The 26,201-nt window shown below is 48.1% G+C and overlaps 1 protein-coding gene across 4 annotated transcripts in view; it reads left to right on the top strand.

The window, feature by feature from the left end:
- The window catches only part of TRIM66 (tripartite motif containing 66), a 60,517-nt gene extending 34,830 nt beyond the window's left edge, over positions 1 to 25,687 (top strand). For all 4 annotated transcript variants that reach the window (XM_058688151.1, XM_058688153.1, XM_058688152.1 and 1 more), the window contains 12 exons: positions 210 to 1,114; positions 2,493 to 2,654; positions 13,646 to 14,167; positions 14,333 to 14,525; positions 16,033 to 16,093; positions 16,535 to 16,709; positions 17,015 to 17,304; positions 17,793 to 17,919; positions 18,246 to 18,320; positions 18,682 to 18,834; positions 19,248 to 19,466; positions 20,214 to 25,687. In XM_058688151.1, the coding sequence (XP_058544134.1) occupies positions 210 to 1,114; positions 2,493 to 2,654; positions 13,646 to 14,167; positions 14,333 to 14,525; positions 16,033 to 16,093; positions 16,535 to 16,709; positions 17,015 to 17,304; positions 17,793 to 17,919; positions 18,246 to 18,320; positions 18,682 to 18,834; positions 19,248 to 19,466; positions 20,214 to 20,273 (2,942 nt within the window). In that variant the 3' untranslated portion in view covers positions 20,274 to 25,687. The remainder of the gene's footprint in view (positions 1 to 209; positions 1,115 to 2,492; positions 2,655 to 13,645; positions 14,168 to 14,332; positions 14,526 to 16,032; positions 16,094 to 16,534; positions 16,710 to 17,014; positions 17,305 to 17,792; positions 17,920 to 18,245; positions 18,321 to 18,681; positions 18,835 to 19,247; positions 19,467 to 20,213) is intronic.
- Positions 25,688 to 26,201: the final 514 nt, after the last annotated feature.

Genomic DNA, 26,201 nt, shown 5'->3' with positions numbered 1-26,201 from the left:
TCAAATGTCCCTGGCCCCTAAAGGTCCATATTGGTTCCATTGCTGACAGCATTCTAGACCAAATCTTAGAGTTCAGGGGTTGAATTTTCTAATCTCTGCACCTGGTACAGGTCCACTGACTGATGTCCTTTGGTCCCGGGAGCAGGAAGTGGCAAGCAGGGAACAACTGCAGATTCCCTTTGGAAACATTCTCTATTCTGAATTTTCAGGCTGTATAACTACTGAAGGTGGACAGCTGTCCCGGGCAGAGACTCCTGCTTATGGAGGCTTACAGGGACCGCCATCCTTTTATCAAAGCCATCAGTCCCCAGTGGCACAGCAAGAGACTCTCAGCCACCCCTCACATAAGTTCCAGTCTCCAGCACTGTGTTCCCCATCTGTGTGCTGCTCCCACTGCTCCCCAGTCTCACCCTCCCTCAAAGGTCAGGTCCCCCCACCTGGCATACACTCAACTCACAGCTTCAGGCAACCCTCTGAGATGGCACCCCAACAATTGGGGTCTCTGCAGTGCCCTGCCCTGCTGCCCAGGGAGAAAGAGCTGGCTTGTAATCCTCAGCCACCAAAACTGATGCAGCCCTGGCTGGAAACGCAGTCCCCTGTGGAGCAGGAGAACTCGTCTCAGCGGCCGGGGCAGCAGCTGACTTCCCAGCCAGTGTGCATCGTGCCCCCGCAGGATGTTCAGCAAGGAGCCCATGCCCAGCCCCCCTTACAGACCCCCTCCATCCAAGTCCAGTTTGGCCACCACCAGAAGCTGAAGCTCAGCCACTTTCAGCAGCAGCCACAGCAGCAGCTGCCACCTCTGCCGCCTCCGCCGCCCCCACCCCAGCAGGCGCCGCCGCCACCTCTACCTCCATCCCAGCACCTGGCTTCTGGTCAGCATGGAAGCCCGCCTGGGCCTGCCTGCTCCCAGAACATGGATATAATGCACCACAAATTTGAGCTGGAGGAGATGCAGAAGGACCTGGAGCTTCTCCTTCAGGCTCAGCAGCCCAGCCTGCAGCTGAATCAGACCAAATCTCCTCAGCACCTTCAGCAAACCATTGTGGGGCAGATCAACTACATTGTGAGGCAGCCAGCACCCATCCAGTCCCAGAGCCAGGAGGATGCCGTGCAGGTGAGCCTCAGGGTGGCTTGGGACACATGTCCTCCCTGTCCTGGGATCGCTCGGCAAACACAGCCTCCCCAGTCACAGGAACACAGATTCTTCATCTTAGGGTGGCCTTAAACTCAGCCCTCACATTTCAAGTCCTCCCTGGGTTCCCCTGCCCATCACAGAAAAGCTCTAGAGAGCATAGTACTTTGCCCCAACATAGATCTGGGCTCAATACTCTCCAGAGTGGCCTGGCTTAGCCCTGCCCTCCTAGATGACGCTAGGGACCTTGTCCATTAATAGAATCTTCTGAGCTGTGCTAGACTCCTGCCATTGCCAGGACAGAAGGGAGGCTGTTTCTTATCTTTATAACCTCCCACTTCCCTGGCTGGGAACTTAGGAATCTCAGGTGAAAGGGGAGAGCTTCAGGAGCGGCGGGAGGGCATGCCTTTGATTCTAGTGGGCAGCAGCTTTCTAACACTACCCAGCTGTGGACTTAAAATTTACTTCAGATATCTTAAGCTGGGTGTGTTTTATATATACTATACGATTTATCCTATCAACAGTGTTAGGTGGGCATTGCCATGTGTATCTTATAGGCGCAGAAGAGGGGGTCAGAGAAGGCAAGCACTTTGCCTAGAGATCATAAAACATTGAGCAACAGACAGAGCGAAGGCTTGGGTCCCGGTCTGCTGACTGTAATTCCACAGAAGAGGCCTCGTTTTCTCCCTGGGGGAGTGATGAATGCCGCTCCTGTCTTCTCTCAGTCACGAGCCAACTGAGGAGGTACATTTGTACCTCTGGGATCTTTGCTGCATTCCACATCTTCATCCTTAACTAGTGCTTTTCTTTTTTTCCTGGAGTTTCCTGTTCCAGCCCCTTCTCCCCATCCTTTCTCACTTTTTCCCCAGTGGTATGTCCTTTAATTCTGTAATCACGTTTGTATCTTCAAAGCAGCTCTATGGACTTTTACTTTATTATGAAATATAAGGCCTCACATTTCTGCTTTAGCACTGACAGCGTCAGATCATGCTTCAGATGTCTCCCTCTGAGGCTCAGTTCCTTTGAGGAGATATGAAGCCACCCTCATGATGGCAGAGAAAGGTCTAGGGTTCACTGAGGACCACAGGCAAAATGGAAGTCAGAACCATTAGGATTGCTAAAGTGAATACGGCAGGGTTAGCCCAGAATTCTTGGTTTGGGTTCTATCTTGAGACTATCATATTAGGATGTAGTCTCAGCAAGAGTTTAGATAAGAGTATCTTTCTTTCTGAAAAATTTTCAAGCAGGTCACAATGTATAGTTGATGACAATGGGTAATGCAGGGTGGCCATCAGCCTTTGCTGCTGCCATTGCTACTCTTTGCGGTAAAACCCACTCAAATTCTTATTTTCTTCTTCAGGCTTCAGATGAGCCCCCAGCATCTGAAGGTCCAAAGCCAGCTCTCCCTCTTGACAAGAATACTGCTGCTAACTTGCCCCAGGCGTCTGGGGAAGAAACCCCTCCCAGTGTCCCCCCACTGGACAACACCATCCAGCACTCCTCTCCAAATGTGGTGAGAAAGGTACTAATGGAGCCCGCATTCCCTGACCATGGGGGACCCGCTGCCACCCAAGAGCCTGGGGCCCTGGATGAGGATGACTGGGCTGGGGGGAGGAGTGTCCCTGTTCCATCCCTGGATATTACGCAGCCCTGACTCATGCTGTCTGTCCTAATGAGTCTGCAACAGAGTCTTCCTTCACCCCATTTCCACTCCCACACGCACTTAAAATGACAGCAGTTGTCCTTCATTTAGGGTGGAAGTGGTAAAGGGAAAGGGAAATTACACACTTACACAGTGCCTGGAATGGTGCATGAGCTTCACAGTTCTGTGAGGTGGGCACCCCCACTTTCTAGCTGAGGAAACTGAGGTCCAGGGCCCTATAGTTTGTAGACAAGAGGGGTGAGGTTTATTTAAAACCGGGTTTGTCAGAATCCAGAGACTGTTTTTTCTCTGCAATGAAAATGGGGGAAGTATTTTATGTGTCCCCACAACCCAAAATTGATTGGCTTTAGAATTTGAATCAGTGGAGTTTTTTGGGTGAGTGATTTGTAAGGACATCCTGCAGAGGTAGCTGAGCATCTAGGGGCACTGAGAATTCTGGAAGATAAGCTACCCTTCCTGTCCACCAACTTACCTGCTTGCTAGAAATGTTCATTTACCCCGGCAACAGCCCAGAACGCCACAGCCCATCAGCTGTCTTCCCCTTATCCCTGCCCTTCACCCTCACCCCTGTCATCCTCCTAGCTGGAACCTCATTGATATGTTGTGCTCCCCACTCAGCCTGCCCTGTGTGCCTTGGCCTGTTTCTACTTGTCCTATTGCCTTCTTTGGCCTGGTGCCTCCTCTCAGCCCTGCACTTGAAGCTGTGTCAGCTCTTCGGTACCCTCCCAGACTGCATGCTTAGCCCTGCACATCCCCCTGGCTCTGTGGCCCCAGTACACAGTTGTCCTATGTACCTGCCCCTCACTGTGTTTCCCCCAGTGATGCTGCTGCCATATGTATCTTAGATTAGTCTATCCCAGTGACACTTGAGAAGAGACTTTAGAAAAGCAAGGGATGGCGAAATGAAATGGTAACTTGGAAAACCCTGGTGATGCTTGAAGTCTGGCCCAGGCCTCTGGTGTTAGTGGTTGTTTGCCTATGCTGGGCCTGTCCTACCCTATTGAAAATGGTTTGGCCTAGAGGCCATAGAGATGCTATAAATAGGCCCTTTGTGGCTCTTAAGGGTTTAACTTTTTACACTTAGGCTGTTTGTCTATCGATCCATCCATTTATTCACTCACTGTTATATATATATACACATATATATATACATATATATACACATACATATATATATACTCATATGTATATATACTTATATATATGCTAGTATATGCTAGATGTTTTGCTAGGTTCCAGGCACATATCAGTGAGTAAGATAGTCTCACACTGGAGCTTACAGTCTAGTGGGAGAGACAGTTAAATAAGCAACAACAATAAATATGATAAAAGGCTGTGATAGTCACTGGGGTGTATAGAAGGAGCACATAACACTGGCAGAAGAACTTTGCACAGAGGACTTCCTAGGGGACATGATTTTTAAGCTGAGGTTTGAAGATGTTAGGCTAGTGAAGAGGTGGGGAGAGGGCTAGAATAAATATCCAAAACAAATGGCTAGTAGGAAAGTCCAGAAGTGAGAGAAAGCCTGAGGTGCTTAGGGGGTTTCAGATAACTTGGCTTGGTAGGAACATGAGGTGTACTGTGGATGGGAGTGAAACCAGAGTGCTTGGAAGGCCTTGTAAATTATGATACAGAGTTTAGGATTCAGTCTTGGGGGTTGTGAGGAGTGAATGAAGGATTTCTAGTAAGGAGGGACATGGTTTGAATTAAATTTTAGAAAGTTCACTTTAGCTGTAGGAAGGGAGACCAAAATACAGAGAAATAAGAGAGGCTAAATGGAATCAGTAACAATGGGTATAAGGAGGAAGCATGGACTTCAAGAGATCAGATCACAAGAGCTTTTGGACTTGAAGTCTGATTGGTGATGGAAAGTGAGGGAGAGAAAATCCTTTGGCTTGACACCCAGGTCTGTCTTGCCCACTGGGTTGCCATTCACTGAGATGGGGGCATGGGAAGAAGGGCCTATTTGGGGGGAGGAAAAAATTAAGTTTGAATTGTTGGTGTTCTTCTGTGGAAGCTACATAAGAAGATGACCAGAAGGCAGCTAGCTCTAGGTGTATGTGGTTCAGAAGGCAACATGGGGATTGCCAGTGCTCAAGTGTAGTAGAAGCCACACAGAAAATGCCAGTGCTTATTTAATGAGTCTTGGTTCTGTCCCCACACACGGTACAAAGGAAAGGAGGTGAACCGTGTGCAAGCATGGAGTCCACGCTGCCTGTGTGGGTAGCCCACAGGGATCTCTGATCAGCAAGGGGATGCTGCCCTACTGTGTGCCTTTGGGTTGGCAGTGGGGTTAGTGAAGGTCCTAGGAACTCTGACTTTTCATCTTGACCTGCCCCTGGCCCTTATTAACCCGGGCTCATGCAGAGGTTTGGAGGAGCAAGTGGCCCAGCCTTTTCCCGATGTTTTATAGGCTTCTTCATGGCTTGGACTCCCCGAGAAAGGAACCTCAATGTTGCCATCCTGGCCCAGAGCAGCCTTTGGGTCTACTTGACTGAGAGAGGTACTGGTTATACACAAAGCTACTGAGATCAGAGAAAGGGCTTTCTTTTGGTGGGAATTCATTGTCTGAAAGCTTGGATTAGGCACGGTGGAGGGTATGAAGATTGAGGACACCAAACAACATTTTGAGCATCTTATCATTAAATGATAATACTTTGTATAGCATTTTTCTATCTCTTCCCATAGGTTTTTACATGTATTTTTCCATTTTATGTCTTTGTTTATCATAGAAGTGTTATGAGGAAGCCACTTTCATATTCCCCTTTGAAAGATGTGGAAACTGAGACACAGAGAGGTTAAGTGACCCACCTAAGAGTTATACAGCTGAGCATTGGCAAAGTTGGGACCAGAGCATGGGTTGCTGGCTCTGCTCGTGCTCGGGGACTAGGTTAGACTGTCTCTCCCTGTGTACTGCAGTGTGACAAGTACGACTCCATCTGGCCGCCCACATGCTGGATTTTCCCCCTTACAGTCGTTGGGAGTAGCCTGAGGCCCTGCTGGGGAGAGCTCTTAGGACCCAGCCTCGTTTGGTCTTGGTTATCTCTATCTGGTAAAGGTGTTTTAGCCTCCAACCTGCTCCTGAGCCTGTGATGGCCTGTGAGTGCCAGGGAAGTCAGAAGTCTATGGGAAGGCCACGGACCAGAGGAAGCTGGGGCACCAGGCGTCTCTCTGGGTGTTCCACAGCGACTCCTCCATGCTCTGAGCTGTTCACTGATGTTACATCACCACGAGGAGGACTTCCGCTACAGCACAGCAGCTGTGCACAAGTACCTGGGGGTTGGTGCTGACCGAGCTGATGGTGAACGCATTGCTGCTGAAAGTGAGATAGGAATGTTTTTGAATGGGTTTTCTAGTGGCTTGAGCTCGGCAGTCTCGGAAGGAGCTCATCCCACTACCTTCCCTGTATCCAGCAGGGTGTTTTGGAATGAATTTTGACATTTGCCTGGCCCTCACGGTTGCCTAATCTTGGTTTAGCCACTCTGAAGAGAGACCACGGTTACCACACTACAAAGAATACCTTATATCCCAGGTGAAACTGGAAGACATTTTGATGGCTGCATTTTATACTTCTGAATGAGTCAACTGCTGAAGGACACACATGCACTCTTTTCCTCAGACCTCTCCTGAAGTCAAGGCTGTGGGCATCACAGAGAGCCTGTCTGAGCCGTAATTCAGCTGCAAGGGGGACCTCTCTTCCACTCACATGTGGTCCACATCCTCCATGGAAGGCTGAGCAAGACCACCAGGATGCTGCTTATGGCTTTAGAGGAGTCTGAGATGTATTTTTAGTAAATGATGCCCAAGCAGTAGGCATTCCTGTGGTCTACATTAGTAAGAGTGACGCAGAAGAGGAAGGGATAATGACTCACATGAAGAGCATTTATATCATTATCAAAGCATTTTGATGCCTGAGTTTTTAATTTGATTCTTATAACTCAAATGTACGTTAACCTGTGGAGGAGGAAATTAAAGTCCAGAGATGGGAAGTGTCTTGCTTTAACTCATACTCTAAATCTTGGCTTACGTAAAGGAAGTACTGGGTGTCCTGCCTTCATAGTCTCCAGATCCATGGCCATGGGCCAGGTCATGGCTTCTCAACTCCAGCAATGATCATTGCCTCATAGCCTGGTCTCAACAGCAGAATTTGCTCACAATCTTCCCAGGGCCTCGTGAAGCTTTCTTAGGGCACAGCCTGAGTTCTGGTCAGCAATTGCAGAACTATACAGAGTTCTGCTCTGTCCTGCTCAGAAACCAAGCCAAGTATTCCCCAGGTCTGGCTCCCTGAATTCTGCAACTTCTAGGAAGGCTCTTTCCTCTGTTCTAGCCTGATTTCACTTACAGATCAAATCTAAGATCTTTGTCTAGGTTTCCTGGTCCATGAGAAAACAGGTCCTTGCTCCTGGGCCCTAAATTTCCTTACAATGGACTGGCCAAAATATCTCTTGCCTAATTCTTCAGAGTCTCCAAGGCTAGGGTTTGAGTGTTTCATTCATTTTGGCTTTTACTTCAGATTTATAGGAATCAGCCTATTCCTTTCCTCTTCCTTCCACCTCTGACTCTAAGATCCTCTTTGCCATTTCTGTTTTTCCTGAATCATCAGGACACTGGACATTCTTCAGTTCTTATCTCTTCATCACCCATGAATGTTTTCCCATTTGATTCTGGTCAGTTAGCATGTATTACCATAGTTATATCCAAAGGAATAGTCTTTTTTTTTTTTTTTTAGATTTATGATTTAATTTAATTTAATTTTTTAAAATTTACATCCAAGTTAGTTAGCATATAGTGCAACAATGATTTAAGGAGTAGATTCCTTAATTCCCCTTACCCTTTTAGCCCATCCCCCCCCAAACCCCCTCCAGCAACACTCTGTTTGTTCTCCATGTTTATTAGTCTCTTACACTTTGTCCCCCTCCTTGTTTTTATATTATTTTTGTTTCCCTTCCCTTATGTTCATCTGTTTTGTCTCTTAAAGTCCTCATATGAATGAAGTCATATGATATTTGTCTTTCTCTGACTGACTAATTTCACTTAGCATGATACCCTCCAGTTCCATCCACATAGTTGCAAATGGCAAGATTGTATTCTTTTTGATTGCTGAGTAATACTTCATTGTATATATATACCACATCTTCTTTATCCATCCATCCATCGATGGACATTTGGGCTCTTTCTATACTTTGGCTACTGTTGATAGTGCTGCTATAAACATGGGAGTGCATGTGTCCCTTTGAAACAGCACACCTGTGTCCCTTGGATAAATACCTAGAGGTGCAATTGCTGGGTCGTAGGGTAGTTCTGTTTTTAGTTTTTTGAGGAACTTCCATACTGTTTTCCAGAGTGGCTGCACTAGCTTGCATTCCCATCCAAAGGAATAGTCTTAATTTGTATAAGAGCTTTTCATTCAGCTGGGGGACCACTCACTGTCCATAAAAGCTACAACTTTGCTATTAAAAATCAACTTGTGAAACAACTTGCTGGGGAAATGAGTTCCTTCCTCAGGTATCTGATTCAGTTGTTTGAAGATCTACTAATGTTAAACCAGTCTACCCAATCTGAAGCTTTGAAGCACTCAGATATTCCATGATTTAATACAAATCTGTATACCTCAATCCTTATGTCCTCATCTGTTTCTTTCAACCAGAGTGAAGGCCTTTAGTGTATTTCCAAGACTTAACTTCCAAGTCATTGCTCCCCTTTCCTCTGTACATTTACAGGGCAATCAGTCTTTGACAATCCTAACCACTGGGGCAAAAACCCAGAAGTGAGCAGGCCAAGCTTTGGAGCAGCAACAAGAACAGATGTCACAAAGCCCACACATTATTTCTGCATGAGATCATAAGGCCACACTCAGGTGTCTAGTATAGAGGTATTGACAGTAAACTTAGTTACATGGTTTCCTTTGGAAATTTTAGTTTTCCTACATGGTAGCAGTAAGCAGAGTGAAGCAAGGAGTCAGGACTTCTGTAATGTCAGCTAACGACAAAGGAGAAGACAAGAACCATCACCTGGAAAAGTGCCACAGTGTGAGGTCATTTGGTGAAAGGACAAGCTAAGCCCTGCATTGCCTTATAGCATCACTGAACTACAGCCTACTCCAGCAACAGAAGTCCATCCAAGCTTGTTTCTGTCCTTAAGGAGTGGTCTCATTAGGCTTCATGAACTCTATTTAATATGACAGGGTGGTGTGTAAAGTGTTTTAGAAGTAGTCCCATTCAAAATAATTTTTTAAAGCCAACTGCATTTTGTTATTGAAAGAGGTATGGTTCAGATATATGGAAAATTAATATCTGTGGAACACCACCCTATTTGTGCTGCTTTATCCCCAGCAATATTATCTTGCTGTAAGAACCTGAAATTTATATTAAACTCAGGGCATGTGCATTAAGTGTCTGTTTATTGACTTCTCTATCATGTTTTACTAGAGCACTAGCTTTCTAGCTAATGGCACAAAAGCAAGACCAGCCAGCAGGCTTTTAAGGCTGGGCCCAGACTCCTAGTCTTAGGCCTATAGAAGCTTGGGAAATCTGTGTAATTGCTCTGTGTCTCAGTTTCCTTTTCTGTTGAATGAAAGAACAGTGCCTTCTCCAAATTTTGATAACATCATGTGACAATCATTGTAATGATATAAATAAGCACATTGAACTCCAGAAAAAGACCCAAGTGGTGAGGATGGGGATGGAGGCGGCAGGTGGACGAAGGATTGCACAGGTGACTAGTAGAAGAGGCTGACAGACAGTTCAGGGAAGTCGTAGGTCAGGCAGGTTGTGGATGCTGGTGGTTCAGACAGATTCTATAGGTTCCAGGTGAGGTGATTTAGACAGGTCACAGGTCAGGCAGGTGGCAAACAGAGATAAAGAGAGAAAAGAAGAGGAAAGGGACACATATAGGAACATACAGCATGGGGGAAGGAAAGAAAATTAGGAGCAAGTGAGGAGACACTATGTAAGAGAGGTAAGAGGCTCGGAGCAGTCTCCCCTTGTACCACAGAGATGACCTGAGCTGATTTCAGAGTGAATGTTTTTGGCATTTTTGACTTCTCTTCCTCCCTGATCTAGAAAATAGTTTTTCACTTGCAGACTTCAAAGTACATATTTTGCCTCATGAAATCTGAAGGTTTTACATGTGAAGAAGAAGGAAAGGTGTCATGTAGCTGACAACTTGGAAGGGTCAGTAGTTGCCATTTATAGACCTTACAGTTGGCCATATAATTTTGCCTTCTCTCCTTTGATCTCTGAACAATCCTGGTTGCTAGAGAGGGCAGGCAATGTCATCTCCACTGAGAGATGAGCACCTTCTGTGTGTGAGGCACCAAATGTCAGGAATGGCCATATTCTCAAGCCTAGTGTGCTCTCAAGAAGCCCTGTCCTTCCTCCCAGGCCCTGGTTCCTCAGCCTGCTTTCCTGGCCCAGAAATTTGATTCTCCTCTTGCCTCTACTCACTTTGCAGCACTGGCAGCAGGGTAGAAAGGAGGTTCTCAATCCTGTGTTTCTTCCTACACATGAAATAGTTCCTTCCATTTTAATATTTTGCATCTCTTCACTCCAGAGAGCCAAATGAAGTATCAAAAATAACTAACACACAGCATACATATGTTCCAGAAATGCAGCTGTATTTGTATAGCCTATAGAAATGGGGTGGTGCTGGCTTCCTTATAACACTTTCTCTGAGATCCTGGAAATTTCTCAGGTTCTTTTTACCACTACTAAGGCTTTCCCCTACTTCCTGATAGCTGTGGTCTCCTTGAGATTGAATGTGAATGTGGACTTGAAAAAGACTAGTCTAGTCTGCAGTCTCTTAGGACATGTTATTGACCTTGTGCTGTGTGCTCGGTGTTTATAGGAGCAGGTTCAGCAGGCCCAGCTCAAAATAAACTGTGATAGAATTTCCACAGTTCTTCTAGAGCTCAGTACTCATGCCCTCCTGTCCTCTATCATTAAGTCATACTTCATGATGCACAATAAATAATCAGGACAGGGGAGTAGATATCCTACAAAGATATCCTACCATTAATCTGGAGATGTAGAGATATCCTGCCTCTAATCTGGGGAGCGTTGTCTTTGGGGATTTAATGTTGTGCATATCTTGTGACCTACAGCACATGACCATTATTACTTGGGATTGTCCCAGGTAGATTTTGATGCCCTTAATGCTTGGCACCAAGGATCTCACACAGAGCCATCTATGTCATTGGCAGATGAGATGACAACCAGAGTTGCACTAAATATACATGTCAAATGGGGAAAAGGTGAAAGAAACCAGCTCAAAGGGTTAGACTGTCCTATGTTACAAAAGAGATTCCAACAATCTTTGGGTATTCTTGTAGGTAGATAAGGAAAGATCGAATCTTAGAAAGCTGTGGTAGTATATAAGCAGGACAGCAGGGAATGCCAAGGGATGCAGGCCAGGGCATGTTTGAGGCTGCTTTTCCATGCTTAATCTACCCAATTTGCTCTGGGTATTCTCCCCATACTTTGTTCTCCTCAATATTCCTTATCTTGGGACTTAGACTATAGAGCAAATGGAAGCTTTTTTATTGAACACTATTGCACTACCAAGGAACATCTAAAAATAAAAAATTTTCTTTGGAGAAACAAAGGTATTTAGCTTATCTGCTTTTCGAATTGGGAATTAAGAATAGAAAATGTAAGCTTTACTAAAGCAGTTAAATAATAAGGGAAAGGTGTTGGGAGAGAAGAGGAAGAGATGATAAGAAGAAAGGAAAACAGGAGAGGAAGAGGGAGCAGGGGAGGGAAGGACAGAGGCTGAAGTGTAGAGTGTGGGAAGGGGAGGGGAGGAAGCACAGGGAAGGACAGAGCTAGATGGGCCACAGTCAAGAGTGTGGCTTCGGGGCCAGAGATCTGGATTCTAAATCTGTGAAAATCCCACATCAAGTATCATTCTTGGAAGGCAGCTATGCTAACCACTATACCACCAACGCTTCGGCTCAAGTATCATTCTTAGTTGGTGGAATATAGAAAGGATCCCCCGAGATTAGGAACAAGACAATTCAGCTACTATCGCTGCTTCTATTTGACCTGGTACGGGAGGTCTTAGCTGGTGGAGTAAGGCCGGAAAACACAGGAGAAGGAAGAAATAAAACTTAACTCTTCACAGATGACATGATTTGTGTTCACAGAAATTCCCCAAGTGACTTCAAAAAGGTCTCTGGTACCAGGTCAATATGCAAAAATCGTGTTTCTGCGTGTGAGCACAAGTAAAGAGAAATAGAAATATACAAAATTATGTGTTCAGTAGCATTAAAAACTTCAGATGCCTTTCTGAAACTCATTTTTCTCAAGTGTAAAATTAGGGCCATAAGAAGAAGAATAACAATAACAATAATTGCAGCAGCATTAGCTGTAGCTGGGGTTTGTTGAGTACCTACAATATGGCAGATGTTCTAAATCTTTACATGGATTCTTTCTTTTAACCTTCACAACAACCCTTTAATGTTTGTTATGAGGATTAAGTGAGGAAATGTATGTAAGACACTTAGCAAATTTCCTTACATATAATAAATGCTCAATAAATTTTAGCTATATGAAGACAACCATTATTTTAGAGAGATGCATAGACACAGTTTTTAATAGAACTAAGCTGCTATTTGTTTGGTTTAAGATTTGTAGAATAAAAAATCACACATTATGTTGTTTTTTAAAATTGTAAATAGCTCATTAATTCATTTATTCAGCCAGGGACTGCTCCTGAGTCTAGAAATACACTGGGTAAGCAAAATAAGTAAAATCCGTGCCCTAATAGAGTTTACAATTCATGGAGGAAACGGAGATTAATCAAATGGTCTTACAGCTACGAGAATACAGTATAAAAAGGAGTTATGAGAACACAAAAGAGGGAATCAGGCCTGGGCCACAGAATGAAAAGAGGCTTTGCTCTAAAAAAAATCACAGGTGAGCTGAGTTCAGAAGGGTAAGTGGGACAGGGGCAGGGATAGGACAATGTTCCCTGGAGCAGAAGCAGTCTCTTTGAAAGGGATGAAGATTCTAGGTGGAGGGAAGGCTTGGCTTGTTTCAGAAACTGAAATGTGTGAGTGGCTGGAGCTCAGAGAATGGGAGGGTTCAGGGATGAACTGTGGCTGCAGAGCAGGACAGGGGATAAGCCATTGATTTCACAGTTGTCCTGAGTGGTGGAATGCACTGTAGGGCTTTATGCAAAGGAAAAGAATGGCTTTATGCAAAGGAATTAGTTCCCCAGCACTAACTGGGGCTCCCTGAGCCTTGGCATTATCTCAGAGAAGGCCTGAGGCAGATCAGAGTTTGAGCCTTCTGAACTTCCTTCCACTTTTATGTAACAGAAACTAGTCTATAGGACCCCCAGAAGGGACAAGAAGGCACTAGTGATTTAGTCAGAAGGGAATGTGAAGCTGGAGGGCAGTCCTACAGTCTGACCCTTTGACTAGGTACTGGATAGGGGTTGAGGGGCGTGGGCTAATGGTGGCTGTGTGTGTGTGTGTGTGTGTGTGTGTGTGCACGCACGTGCACATGCACACATGCGCATACCACCCTCAGGTCAGGTGGTAGGCTATCTCTCACTCTTCCACACTGTCTTGTCTCTTTCTCTCTCCCTCCCTCTCTCTCTCTCACACACACACATTCACACACACATGCACGCCAGTGTCCTCAGCCTGTGCCTGCCTCTCTACCAGCCTCCTTGGTGCAGGGGAATGGGAATGGGGACTTCATGTGCTGTGTGAGTTCCCTGCTACTACTAGTCTCTGAGGCCAGGGTGAAATCTGAGCATGGGAGCTCTTGAGGGCTGCACCTCTCTCCTCCTTCCCCCCCATTCCCTGCTAAGAGCCTGACTCTGCCTTGTCTTTGCTCCTGCAGCACTCCACTTCGGTGAGCATCATGGGCTTTTCCAACACACTGGAGATGGAGCTGTCATCTACCAGGCTGGCAAGGACCCTAGAGCCACAGATCCAGAGCGTGAGCAGCCTGCCTGCCGCCCCTTCCCACATGGTACCAAGCCTGCTGAGCAGCACCCCCACAACTGTGTCCAGCCTGATGAGCAGTCAAAACCAGGCTATGCCCAGCCTGACAGTGGGTCATCTGCCGACCATACCCAGCCTTGTGCGCGGCACACCCCAGTCCGTGCCCAGCCTGATGAGTGATTCCTCCCAGGCCATCACAAGCCTAGCAAGTGATCAGTCACAGGCCAGGCCCAACCTGATGTCTGGTCCCACCCAGGCTATGCCAAGTCTGGCGACTTGTCCTCTGCAGAGCATGCCTCCAGCTTCTGACGCGCAACCAGAAACTGGATCCAGCTGCAGTCCTGGCTCTGGGCGAGCTGTAGGGAGCCTGTGCCCTGGAGATGGGGCTGACCCCTCTCTCGGGAATGCCCTGTGTAAGGTAAGTCCTGGGTAAATACCATTCCACACCCTCTACTCATCACTGGGCAAAAGGGTGGCCGCTGCAGATAAGAGCTTATCCTGGCCTTAGCTTAATAGCTTTATGACCAGTAACAATAAAAATGTCTCGTTTCTTTGATTCTTGTTGGCCTTTCGCTTTTGAAAGATGGAAAGTGAGGATTCTACCCGCTTCACTGACTCTCTGAGACAAGACTCCACAACCCCTGGTCTGGATGCTTCCAAGGATTTGGCTATCCCTTCAGAACTAGAGGAGCCAATTAACCTCTCTGTGAAGAAACCCCCACTGGTCCCAGTGATCAACACATCCATGGCTCTGCAACAGTACCAGAACCCAAAAGGTGAGGCTCAAGTCAGTAGCCTGTTATTTGTGCTGGCCACAAACATGAGCTCAGCACTCCCAGGTGACAGAGACGTCAGGAGACAGGCTCTAGGTGTGAGGGAGCAGTGTTTCTCTCTCTCTCTCTGCTCAGTTCACTTCTTCCCTCTAGAACTGACTTATTGGTACCTGTTCTGTTTTCCTCACTGTGGCCGGGGCTGATCCAGGCATGGCCAAGACTTAGCTCCATGTAACATTCCCATGGAGGTCTGGGTTAGAGGTGGGGGAAGCAGGAAGAACTCATCCCAGAAGGAAGAACTCTTCCCAGGAAGAACTCATCCCAAAACTCATCCCAGAAGGGCTAGCCTTGACAAAATATTTTAGGGAACAGAGCATGTGTGACTTTGGAGTCAGGTAGATCTATCATAGAAAACCAGCTCTGTCTTTTTATGTTTGATCCTGTGTGAGACCCCTAACCTTTCTGAGGTGATTTCTTTCTCTGTAAATGGGGCTAGTGTAACTACTTTGTAGACTACTGGGCCAAATAACTACAGTGAGATCATTTGATGACTTTCTCTGTAGTAACAAGAACTTGCCTTGCACCCAGCAGTCATCTGGATATATGGTGTGCCTCATAGTAAAGAGAATTTGGACTGGTAGAGATTGGCTCTGATTCTCTTCTCAGCTACCTACACCCCTTCTCAAATGGGACTTGCCTTCTTCTGTGGTAGGCGAGGGCTAGCTGGAAAATTTGTAAGCAACTGCCGAGTGAGAATTTGGGACTTTTTCTGTTTAGTGTATGATGTGTGTTTAGTCTGTAATGAACCGTCTATTTCCCATATATCTAATAAATGAAAATGAAATAATTTTCCCCTTGTTTCTTTGCACTGACTGAAAGACTAACTGAACACTGATTGGTTCTTATTAACTGTGTAATAATGGAAACCTGAATTTTAAACAATCAAATTTTTGGACTGTGCTTGCCCAAGGAAAGTGCCTAGGATAGTGCCTGGTGCTGAGTGGGTGCTCACTAAATGCTAGTATCCTCCTCTCTCCCCGCACTGCCCCCTGCCCAGCTACACAGGCTCTACTGCTCTACCCAGGGTAGGGCTACGGGAGCCTCTTGCCTATGTGGTATGAGCTAGATTCTCAGGCAGTACTAGAATATCAGAATTTGGCTGAAAATGCAGAGGCTGGACAGAATGACCCCTGAGAGCACGTAACCCCAGTATATGGGAAACAAGAGATTTCTGAGCTCATTTGGAAGGTGAGAAGCTGGCCCCTCACCCGACCCAACACTCACCCATAGACAGCCTCTGAGTGTTGTTTCTCTTTTTAAAAGAAGGTGGCCTTCTTCTCTCAGGAAGGAGAGCCGTGGTAGGATTGTCACCATTATGAATGATTACACTGTGGGTAACAGTTGTATGATAGGTGTGTGGCCAAAGGTATGAATAGCACATGAATGGAAGGTATGGGTATTGGGCATGTTGTTATAAATGTATGTCACAGGTATTTGTCTTTTGCATTAGAGTATGAGAATTTTAAACAAGGAGCCCTGGAATTGGATGCAAAAGGGAACCAGAGTATCAGGTAACAGGCTCTTGGCCCAACCTCCCTCTCCCACCCCTCAACTTCATGTCCTGGGAGGTTGGCACAGAAAGCACACTTGATGACTTCACTAGAAGCAAAAGTTTGCCTGCAACTGTCTTCTTCAACTCCTAGACCCTTGAGTAGGATCTGTGTGGTTGGGAGTCTGGAATGCCTGTGGGAGTCTGGGATGCCTGTGGGAAGCTATCCTGGCTCCTGCACCAGACGGCATGTGCTCTGTGTGAAGTCCTCCCTCTTTAGGAATCCCCTCTTCTTTGAGCAAACAGCTCGCCGGGGGTGGGAGGGAGAAACATGGGCCTGCATGGGGTGGTACTGAGGAGATCTTGAGCAGCAGTTCAGTTGTTGGATCATGGTTGAGCTGACTTAGAGGCTGGGGTCAGAGGAGGCTCCCACTAAGACCCAGGGGTGTCCCTCTTGCCACAGGCCCTTCAACAGCGAGCCTAAGATTCCCTATGTGCGACTGGAGCGGCTCAAGATCTGTGCTGCCTCCTCGGGAGAGATGCCTGTGTTCAAGTTGAAGCCCCAGAAGAATGAGCAGGATGGGAGCTTCCTGCTGATCATCGAGTGTGGCACTGAGTCCTCCAGCATGTCTATTAAGGTACCACTCTGCTCTGTCTTGTCCTTGAGCTTGGCCCACCTTAGGAGCCTCTCTTCTTTCTCCACTTCATTCAGAATTCTGGCTCTGGCCTTGTCCAGAGTCTGAGTGGGGCTGCAGCCTGACCAGACTTGTCCTCGGCAGCCAGGGGCTTGTGAGATGCATATCAGGAGGCTCAGCATTCTTGGGGCTCAGCTGGCCTGGGGGCCTGGAATAAATTGGTGCCCAGGGCTTGTCAGTCCCTCCTCTCCCTCCCTCCACAACTTGTTGGTGCTGTGCTGACTGCTCAGACTCACTTCTTCTCCAAGGTCAGCCAGAACAACATGCCTGATGCCATCCAGGCCCCAAGTCTGGGGGGAAGAAAGGTCACTGTCACTTCTCTGGCGGGGCAGCAGCCACCAGAGGGGGAGGGTGCATCTCCTGAAGAACAAAGACTCATTCCTCGGACCCCTGGAGCCAAGAAGGGGCCCCCGGTACCAATAGAGAATGAGGACTTCTGTGCTGTGTGCCTCAATGGGGGAGAGTTGCTGTGCTGCGATCGCTGCCCCAAAGTGTTCCACCTTTCCTGCCACTTGCCGGCCCTGCTCAGCTTCCCCGGGTGAGTTGTGCCAATCTAGGGCCATTGGCTGCCTAGCAGGGTGATCTTCCAGGGATGACTATTCCAGGCCAGGCCCACAGAGCTCCCTCAAATGGGCTTCCTCCCCTCTCTGGGCCTACATGAATTGCAGGTATGTGAGTCAGTGGCCCTACTGCCTTGTGCCTTCTGTGCATAGATAGGAGGGTGTTTGAAATTTGAGTGGCTGTTTTTCTTCCTCTGTTCCCAGTTTCTTCCTACACATACAGGTTTGTCCCCATACTTCCCTCTCAGCCCCTTGCTAAATCCAATTTTTTTCTGGATTCACTCCATCCCAAGTTAGTGAATTTCTTTAAAGCTTGTGGTTAGGAAGCCATTCCCTACAGGGCAGGCCTAGGGACTGAGTCTCCCATACCATTCTCTCTCTCTGCCCCCATCTTGGAGCAGAGGGAGAGGGGAGGTGGCTCTGGGCCACCTGCTGATGCCTAATTTGGCCTCATCTGCCTCTGCAGGGGAGACTGGGTATGTACCTTGTGCCGCAGCCTGACCCAGCCCGAGATGGAGTACGACTGTGAGAATGCTCGCTATAATCAGCCTGGAATGCGGGCCACTCCTGGCCTGAGCATCTATGACCAGAAGGTAAGGAGGGGTTTCTGAAAACAAGGTTCCCTGCCTGGGGCAGCCTCCCTGTGCCAGGGGCTGAGGCCTTTCTGAGGGGGATGGGAAGTCTCTCCAGGTATCTCACTGTTGGGCTATGCCTGACAGCTTGGCCCATGGGGGTTTTTGCTATGGATTCCCTTCTGCCAGCTGTCTTCCTCTAGTCTGGCAGGCTGTGCTGTGCCTTAACGTGTTGGCCCACGCCCTGTGGGACAGAGCTGACCCCGCTGGAGTTATCAGGGTCACTGTCTTCAGTTCTTGAGATGGGGCCAGGCCGAAGTAACGTGCTGCCATTCTGGTTTCTGCAGAAGTGTGAAAAGCTGGTACTGTCCTTGTGCTGCCATAGCCTCAGCCTGCCCTTCCATGAACCTGTCAGCCCGCTGGTAAGGAAGGCTTCCTGTTTCTGCCGGCTCCGAGGGCCCTGGGCCTGGGTGTGAGTCCAAGTGCTACCCTGGGGCGGGCTCAGAGCATGGCCGCTGGAAGTCTGATTAATCCGTGCATGGGCTAGCGGACTCATTGTGGCCACCGCAGCCCCCCAGCCCAGCTGCTGCTACACCACACCTGACTTGACAGTGAAACATTCCTCCTTCTCCCTTTTTGTCTCCTTCCTTCTCTTTTCTTCTTGCTGCTGTTCTCTTGTGTCCTTTCACATCTGTTTCAACTCATTCTCCATCTCTCCCTCTTTCTTCTCTGTACCTCTACTTCTCTCTTCCTGCTTTGCTTCCCCTTCTTTGCTCCCCCAAGGCTCGGCATTACTACCAGATTATCAAGAGGCCCATGGACCTGTCAATCATTCGGAGGAAGCTGCAAAAGAAGGACCCAGCTCACTACACCACCCCAGAGGAGGTGGTGTCAGACGTCCGCCTCATGTTCTGGAACTGTGCGAAGTTCAATTATGTATGTCTTGCCTGTTTTCCCCCTCCTCTATTTCCCAGTGACCCCAAGACTCATGCCTGGATGGGGGATATCAGGTTTGGTCCTGAGCTGCCATAAGGACATGGGAAACTTTTAGGGTCTCCCGTAGTGAGTGTTTAAAAGCTCTCTCCCACACTTGGGCCTCAGTGTGGACTCAGAAGGAAGAAGGGGGGAATGCTGGTGGTTGGCCCTCTGTGGGTAACTGTCAGGGTCACTTCTGCTTGAAGAGATGGTACTAAACTGGTTTGGTCTTGAGTCTTCAGGAGAAAATGTCACATTCTAGACCTCCAGGAAACCTAGCCAGGCTTTGTGCTCTTTGTATAGCTCTTGAGAGACCTGGAAGAGATGGGGTGGTGGATACGGGCCAGACCGTCACTGCTCTCCTTCCCCTTCAGCCCGACTCAGAGGTTGCAGAGGCCGGCCGCTGCCTGGAAGTGTTCTTTGAGGGCTGGTTGAAGGAGATCTACCCGGAGAAACGGTTTGCCCAGCCAAGGCAGGAGGACTCAGACTCCGAGGAGGTGTCAAGCGAGAGTGGGTATTCCACTCCGCAGGGTTTCCCATGGCCCCCCTACGTGCAGGAGGGCATCCAACCCAAGAGGCGGCGGCGACATATGGTAAAGAGTTGCTGCCAGCTGGCAGGCAGGTTGTGGGGCCGGTGGGTGGGCAGTCAGGGGGCACCCAAGCAGCGTGTACAGAGCAGCCTAAAGCAAAGCTGCTGGAGGCACAAAGAGTGCTCAGAAGGAACCCTTGCTCCCAAGCCTGTAGTCTAACAGGAAGTCAGGGCAGTGCAGGGCTCATCAAGTCTCATTACCACTGAGGCTTGAAACTCAGAGAGGTGGATGCATCTGCCCAGGGTCACCCAGCAAATTAACAGCAGAATCAGGGTGGGAAGCCAGGTCTCCCGATTCACAGCTCAATGCTGATTCTTCTCCACTGTGGTCCCCGGAAGAAGAGAAACATCTGGTCTCAGGGCCTGGTCTCAAATTCCGTTTGGGAGAAAGGAAGGGATATTTTCAGCCCCTTGGTGTAGAGAAGGAGGGAGAGGTGTTGCTTACAGTAGAGAGACCGCTTCTGATCTGTGTCTGGTCCCACATATGCAGACATGGGACACAGTTCAGTGCTGTTTCATTCCGCTGAAATGTCTTGCCTGCCTGCCTGCTGTGTGCAGCCATCCCCAGTTGTTTATATCACTTGGCCCACCATGTTTAGTGGCTGCAGTGAGTTTTGCTGTTGCATTCCTGGGGCAGAGGAAAACACTTTGGCTCTGGGGAGTCCCAGTCTGGACACTTTGCCTTTGCACGTTAATAAGCACTACCTTTGGTTATTTTGATTCCACACACACATATTTTTTTTTCTTTCAGGAGAATGAAAGAGCAAAAAGAATGTCATTCCGCCTGGCCAGCAGCATCTCCCAGGTGTGAGAGCTGGCGGTACAGCAAGCACTCTGGCAGCTGGCGCCCCATCCTGTTGACCACTCCTCCCCACCTTTCAGCTCATTCTCTTCAGATCGTGGATGTGAGACAAGTCTTGTCGAGCTGTGTAGTGCTCTTTGCCGTTTGCATCTTACAACATTCATTTGGGAGCCATAGTGCATCCACTACAGAGAAGATTTCAGTAATAAACAGCAAAGAGGGAGGTGTTCCCTATTACCAGAAAAATCAGATGTGTGGGGTCCACTTGACAAGACCAAGTCTGGTCAGGCTTGGGAGGACTTAACTTCCTTGGTGACTGCTCTCTGTAAGGAGAGCACTTTTCTCACCTTTCAGTGTGCAGGGCTCAGGAGCAATGTATCTATCTGAAGTCCTCCTGGGTCCAGAAGAGGGTAAAAGAAGGGAGAGAGGTTCTGACATATGGCAGGCCTGTGATCCCTGGCCCAGCACAGCCAAAGACTGTCACTGTTTGCCTTTGCTTGGCCTGCCAGGACAGGAAGCTGCCCTGGGCAGGGTGATGGAGGCTTCCAGAGGCCATAGGTCTCAATTGGTGCCTATTCGGGTTCTAACGGTTTTCAGGGTATTTGTTTCTCATGCTCCCTGTCCCGATGTTGACTTAGGTGGCCGCTATGAAAGTGCTCTAGGTGGTATGTATGGCATTCTTGACGGGGCCAGGTGGCTGTGCAGGGACCACCGACAGCTTCAGGCTCAGACGTGCAGGCTTAAGGAGATGTCAACTTCAGAGCCTGTCCTCTGTGCCACTTACTTTGGGTTAATAACTCTTCTTTAGTGTCAGAACCTGCCTTCCTAGAAGTGATTGTCAGTGGCCATCCCTTCATTGTCTCCACTCAGAGATCTGGAGCCCGAGTTCTGCTTGGGTAAACCTGAGAGTTGGGTTGGGCAAGGGGAGTGACCCAGAACTGGCTCGCTGTGCTAGGCTTCTCCTCTGTCGTAGAGATCCTAGTTCTCAGCCTTTCCACGTTCGCAGAGCCAAAGATCAGAAGTGAGTTCTCTGACTCGCTCACCCCCAGGCTGTCTGAAGCCCCCAAAAAAGTCAGGACTCTACTGGCAGCCCTTTTCTGTTGGAGGTTGGAGAAGGCCAAATGGACTGCCAGGAGCGTGGTGTAATCATTCATGGGGGAAGTTCTGTCTAGGGTAGAGAAGAGGAAACTGACAGGTGAGAAGCCAGTGTCCTTCAGTGACTTTGAAGCAACTTCAGGACATCACTTCTCCAAGAATGCAGAAGGAAATGTTCTGGAAGCCATGGGAACAGGAATTCCAGACTCTATCTCAGATGGAGATGGATCTTCATGGTCCATGTGGGGTGTTTGGGGAAGGCTGCATAGGCAGATGCTGGGGGTCAAGCTACTTCCTCAGCCAGGACTTGGTTGAGAAGGACCCTATTGCTGATGGTGTTGGGGGAGCTGCAGACCTGGCGCTTCAGTGGGCTGGCTCAGAGACATCACTTTGTCGTGGCTTGGCTTTATTTTTGCTAAAAGATGAAATTTAAGGAAGCTGTTGTTTGTAGGGCCTTTGTTAAGGGGAACATTCTGCTTAGAGGAAGCTCTGCTTTCCTTGTCAGTCGGTGGTGCTGCTCATTTCCTTCGCCACCCAGGCTGAGAGGCCATCCTCTGCCGGCCATTCTTTCACCAGCACCTGCCAGGCTCTCCTGCGCAGACAGGCTTCCATAATCCCGTTTCCCAGTTTGGGGTAACTAAGTCTTTCGTGCTTCACTAGCCAGGCAATCTTTAGACCTAGCCCTCTGTTCTTTGGGGCTCACATGACTCTCTGGCTTAGGCTCTGGCCACTTTCCTTTCAATGTTTGAATCGTTTTCTCTGTTTAGTTGACTTGGCGAGGTTCCCTCTGTAATTACCTCATGAATTCATGCTCTAGGTCATCTTTCCTGTGTTGTGGCCCCCATTTCCACCTTCCCTGAGTGAGAATCATGGTGCTTTGTGTCAGATAGCCAGGTGAGGGCTGTGGCAGTCTCAAACCTGACTGAGATCCTTCCACAGGACCAACCGGAGACTACAAATATAAAGCAGAAATGCGGGGCTAAATGCTTAGCTCCCCTTTTATTCGTGAAGCTCCTAGCTGAGTATAGCCTGCTGGGCCAGGGGATCGTAGTAACGTAGTCAAGAGTCACGTATTCCTTTCCCACCGCAGAGACCCTGCATGCTGAGAGGCCCACTTTCGGCACCTGAGCAGATGTAGGGTATCCTCCCTGCAAGGGTGCAAGGCCATGGCCCGCCACACCACCCCTGCACTGCTTACCCCACACCACTGCCCTCCCCCAGGCTTTTCCTGTGTACTTAGCACCAATGTTTTGTGTCATGGTTTTTGTTTTGTTTTGTTTTGCATGCAGAAAACAGAACATGACTTTTTATAAATTAAAAAAAAAAAAAGCTGCTAGCTGAGTGACTGACTTCAGTGGCTCTTCCTTAACATCTGAGCTGTTCCTGCTTTTGACTCACTCCCACAATGGCCCCTTTTGAAGTCAGGCAAGTCCTTTGGCCCTTGACAAAGTCATGAAATGGAAATACAGCAAGCTCCGGGGCCTCACAGTATAGAATGCAGTCCTAGAGGAGAAGTTGGGCTCCTTGGATGTGGGAGAAACAGGAGAGCCAAGCGGCTTCAGTGGAGGCAAAGGGGGGGGTTTTCAGTGCAAACACTGCTGCAGGATGAATTGCAGAGTCCTCTTCCAGAACGTGGGCAGGCTGGCCCTACCTGACTCCTAATAATTGCCAACTATACCCTCTGCAGGTCCTCCTCCCACAGTGGCAGCTGCTGGGCCCTCTGTAGGCTCTGCGCCAGGCAGTCCTCACCATCAGACTCGGTGGGTTCTGGCTCCCTGTGCCCTCTTCTGGTGACAGCTCTTTGCCTTGCTCCTAAGACCTAGACCCCTCCTTATTTGTTCCTGGGCTCTGCTCTGCTCCCTCTCTGACTCCAGGATGCCCCCTGTAGTTTTCCCTTCTGAACCCCCCAACACCTTCTGGATCACCATGCCCTGTGCTTCTTCTTCTGCTTCTCCCTCCCTCCCTGCTGTTTATTTAAATGCCTGCTCCTTTAGCTCAGTTTCCTGACCCTCTCTCTCTCTTTCTTTGTTCTCCCAGTCTTTCAGCCTTCTCCTGGTGAGCTGCTTCCTCTCCCTACCCTGAACCTGTGACCCATCACACACTGACCTTTTTTATCAGCATCCTGAACTTTCTTATCCTCTCCATCTCAAAACTTCCCCTGAAACTGCCAACCATTCTCCATTTTCTGCATCAGCTTATTTGCTGCTCTGTCTTCCTGGGTTGCCAAACATGACAGATTCAGAGTTGACACCCTCAGATGGGCTGTCAGCATTGAATGGGTATCTTTGATGTGATTGCGTTGCTCTCTGTCCACGCCCCTCATCTTTGCTTTCAGCCAATGACTGACCTCATTGCCTATTCACAGAAAAGTCCCTAAAGCAAGAACCTCCTTGCCCATTGGCTCCTTTCTCCTTCCCATCTGTCTGTGTCTACATCCCTCCTCACATCCTTCCCTTTTGCTCCTGTTGGGTGCTCTGTTTCTTGAATCCTGCTGTATGGCCTCCAAGACTTTGCTCTGCCCCTCATCCACTGCCCCATTTGCTGGGGTCTTAACTTCCCTCTCACTGGTGCTCCACATAGCCTACAAACAAGCAAAGGTCTCCCCAAGACTAAAGCAAAACGCTTAGGGTATGTTGCCCCTTATACATTTTCCTTATTAGCCAAGTTTCTTTTTTTTTTTTTTAATTTTTATTATAAAATTTTTTTTAACATTTATTTATTTTTGACAGAAACAGAGCATGAGTGGAGGAGGGGCAGAGAGAGAGGGAGACACAGAATCCAAAGCCAGCTCCAGGCTCTGAGCTGTCAGCACAGAGCCTGATGTGGGGCTCGAACCCATGAATCACGAGATCATGAGCTGAAGTTGGATGCTCAACTGACTGAGCCACCCAGGAGCTCCCAAGTTTCTTTAAAAAAGGATTTTTTCCATTAGTTCTTCTCAGTCGCTCTTCAACCCTCCACAGTTTTTCATAAAAGTCACCAGTGACCACCCATTGCCAAATAGAAAGAAGACCTTTCAGTCCTCAGCTGTCTGGAACTCTCCACAGCATTTCACACCACCTCACAGCATTTCTACCACTTCCTCTTTGAAACAGCCCCTTCACATGGCCTTTATGACACCATAGGTCCCTGGATTATTCTCTTACCTGTCAGCCACACAGGCTGAGCTTTCCTTAAAATCTTGACAAGGGAACACATCCATAGCGCTTTGTGGTCTCTCCCCTTCAGGAATTGGGCCATCAGGAGGAAGCACAGCCGCTCTGCTCCCCACCCTCTAAGTCTCCCATTTTCCTTGAGTCCGTTTCTTCTCCTGGACTCAGTTCTCCCCATGCCAGTCATGTTTATGAACTCTCTAGGGAGGACAGCATCTGTGAGCCCTTCCCTCTGTTTTTCCCAGTGCATCATGGAGACAGGTTTTAGCTTTAGTCGCCAAGAGGTCCCATCTAAATCAGCCCACGAATGTGGATTGAGCCTTACCAAGAAACAGTTTGATAAATGGGATTCCCAGGCTGATGGGCAGCTCCCAAGTACAAGTTAGAGGCACTTGGGATCATGGTATACCATGTTGCCATGCATGGTTCAGTGAGCTCCTAACCAGGAGGAGGATCCTGGCAGGGGTGAGTGTAATACTCACCGGTAATACTGGTAATACTCTGGTAGAGGGAAAACTGAGAAGTGCTGTGATTCATCACTTGCTTGGGGCTCTGCTGAGGTCATCCTGGCCTCTTTAGCCAGGTCTTTCCCATCTGATCACCACCACCTGCTTGCTCCAGTTGTTCCTAGAGCTGGAGGTAGATGGTAGTTGTTTTCTTGGAGGTGGGGAAATATACTAGAAACTTACGTGACTTGAGATGCTGAACACCTAAATTTCACCTCTGCCAGTTATGAGCTATGTGACCTTGGGTACAGTTTCCCCTTCTATAGAGTTGGTGGAGGGGGGAGGGTTGAAAACAGGGATCTCTCAGAGGCTTTATAGCTGGAAAGATGGTGATACTGATTCTAACTCTAAAGCTCAGGCCACACAGGGAGCAAGGGAATGTTGGGGAGTCTTGGCCAAGATAGGGCAAAGGGACTCACAGGCCAAACTGAGGTGCTTTGAGGAAAGCAGCTTTGAGCTGCTTCTTGAACTGTATACCCATTCCTCAAGCTGCATCTCTTTCTTGGATATCCAGGGTGAATTCCTCTTAGGCCTTTTTCAGAAGTGGCCATTAGATCCAAAGTGGTTGGGGGCAGGAGGGAGGAATATTGTAAAGGGAAATGTCACTGATCTTAAAAGGACCTACACATTCAAGAACAAATTAAAAAATAACACTTTTCTTTACCAATAATTGTGTCCTGGAGTGTTTCTTCAGTAGCAATGGTTGAACCTACTTCATGGTCTTTTTGCCTCGTCATTAAGAGCCCAAGGTGGGGAATAGACTGGGAAGCCTTCTTTCTAGGGAGGAACTCAGCTCTCTGCTTCTTATTGAATGAACACAGCCCGTTCCTCAAAATTAAGGCAATGAGGTTGAGGTGGAGTTAGGGGAAAACCACCTGAGTGCCCACCACTTCTAGGCAATGAACACTTCAGGAATGTTCCTTTATCTAGTGCCATTCCCCAGTCGCCTAGACTTAGCTGTCTTCTCTGCCCACTCTACGCCAGTGGTGTCTAGCCATTTAGGGTGTAAGGACATTGTTCTGAATATTCATCATTCATTTTAACTGCATAGAATCTGAACCCCTTTCCTATTTGGGTGAATTCCCCATTTCAGGAGTCTTGAGAGGAAGAGATAACTCCTCACTACAGTAGCTAAATGTACTAAAATCTTGATTTACCATGTCCCTGGTAGCCAGGATACAGTT

Source organism: Neofelis nebulosa, chromosome 10 (assembly GCF_028018385.1).
Source record: "Neofelis nebulosa isolate mNeoNeb1 chromosome 10, mNeoNeb1.pri, whole genome shotgun sequence".
NCBI lineage: Eukaryota > Metazoa > Chordata > Mammalia > Carnivora > Felidae > Neofelis > Neofelis nebulosa.
This window is presented reverse-complemented; position numbering and strand designations above follow the sequence as displayed.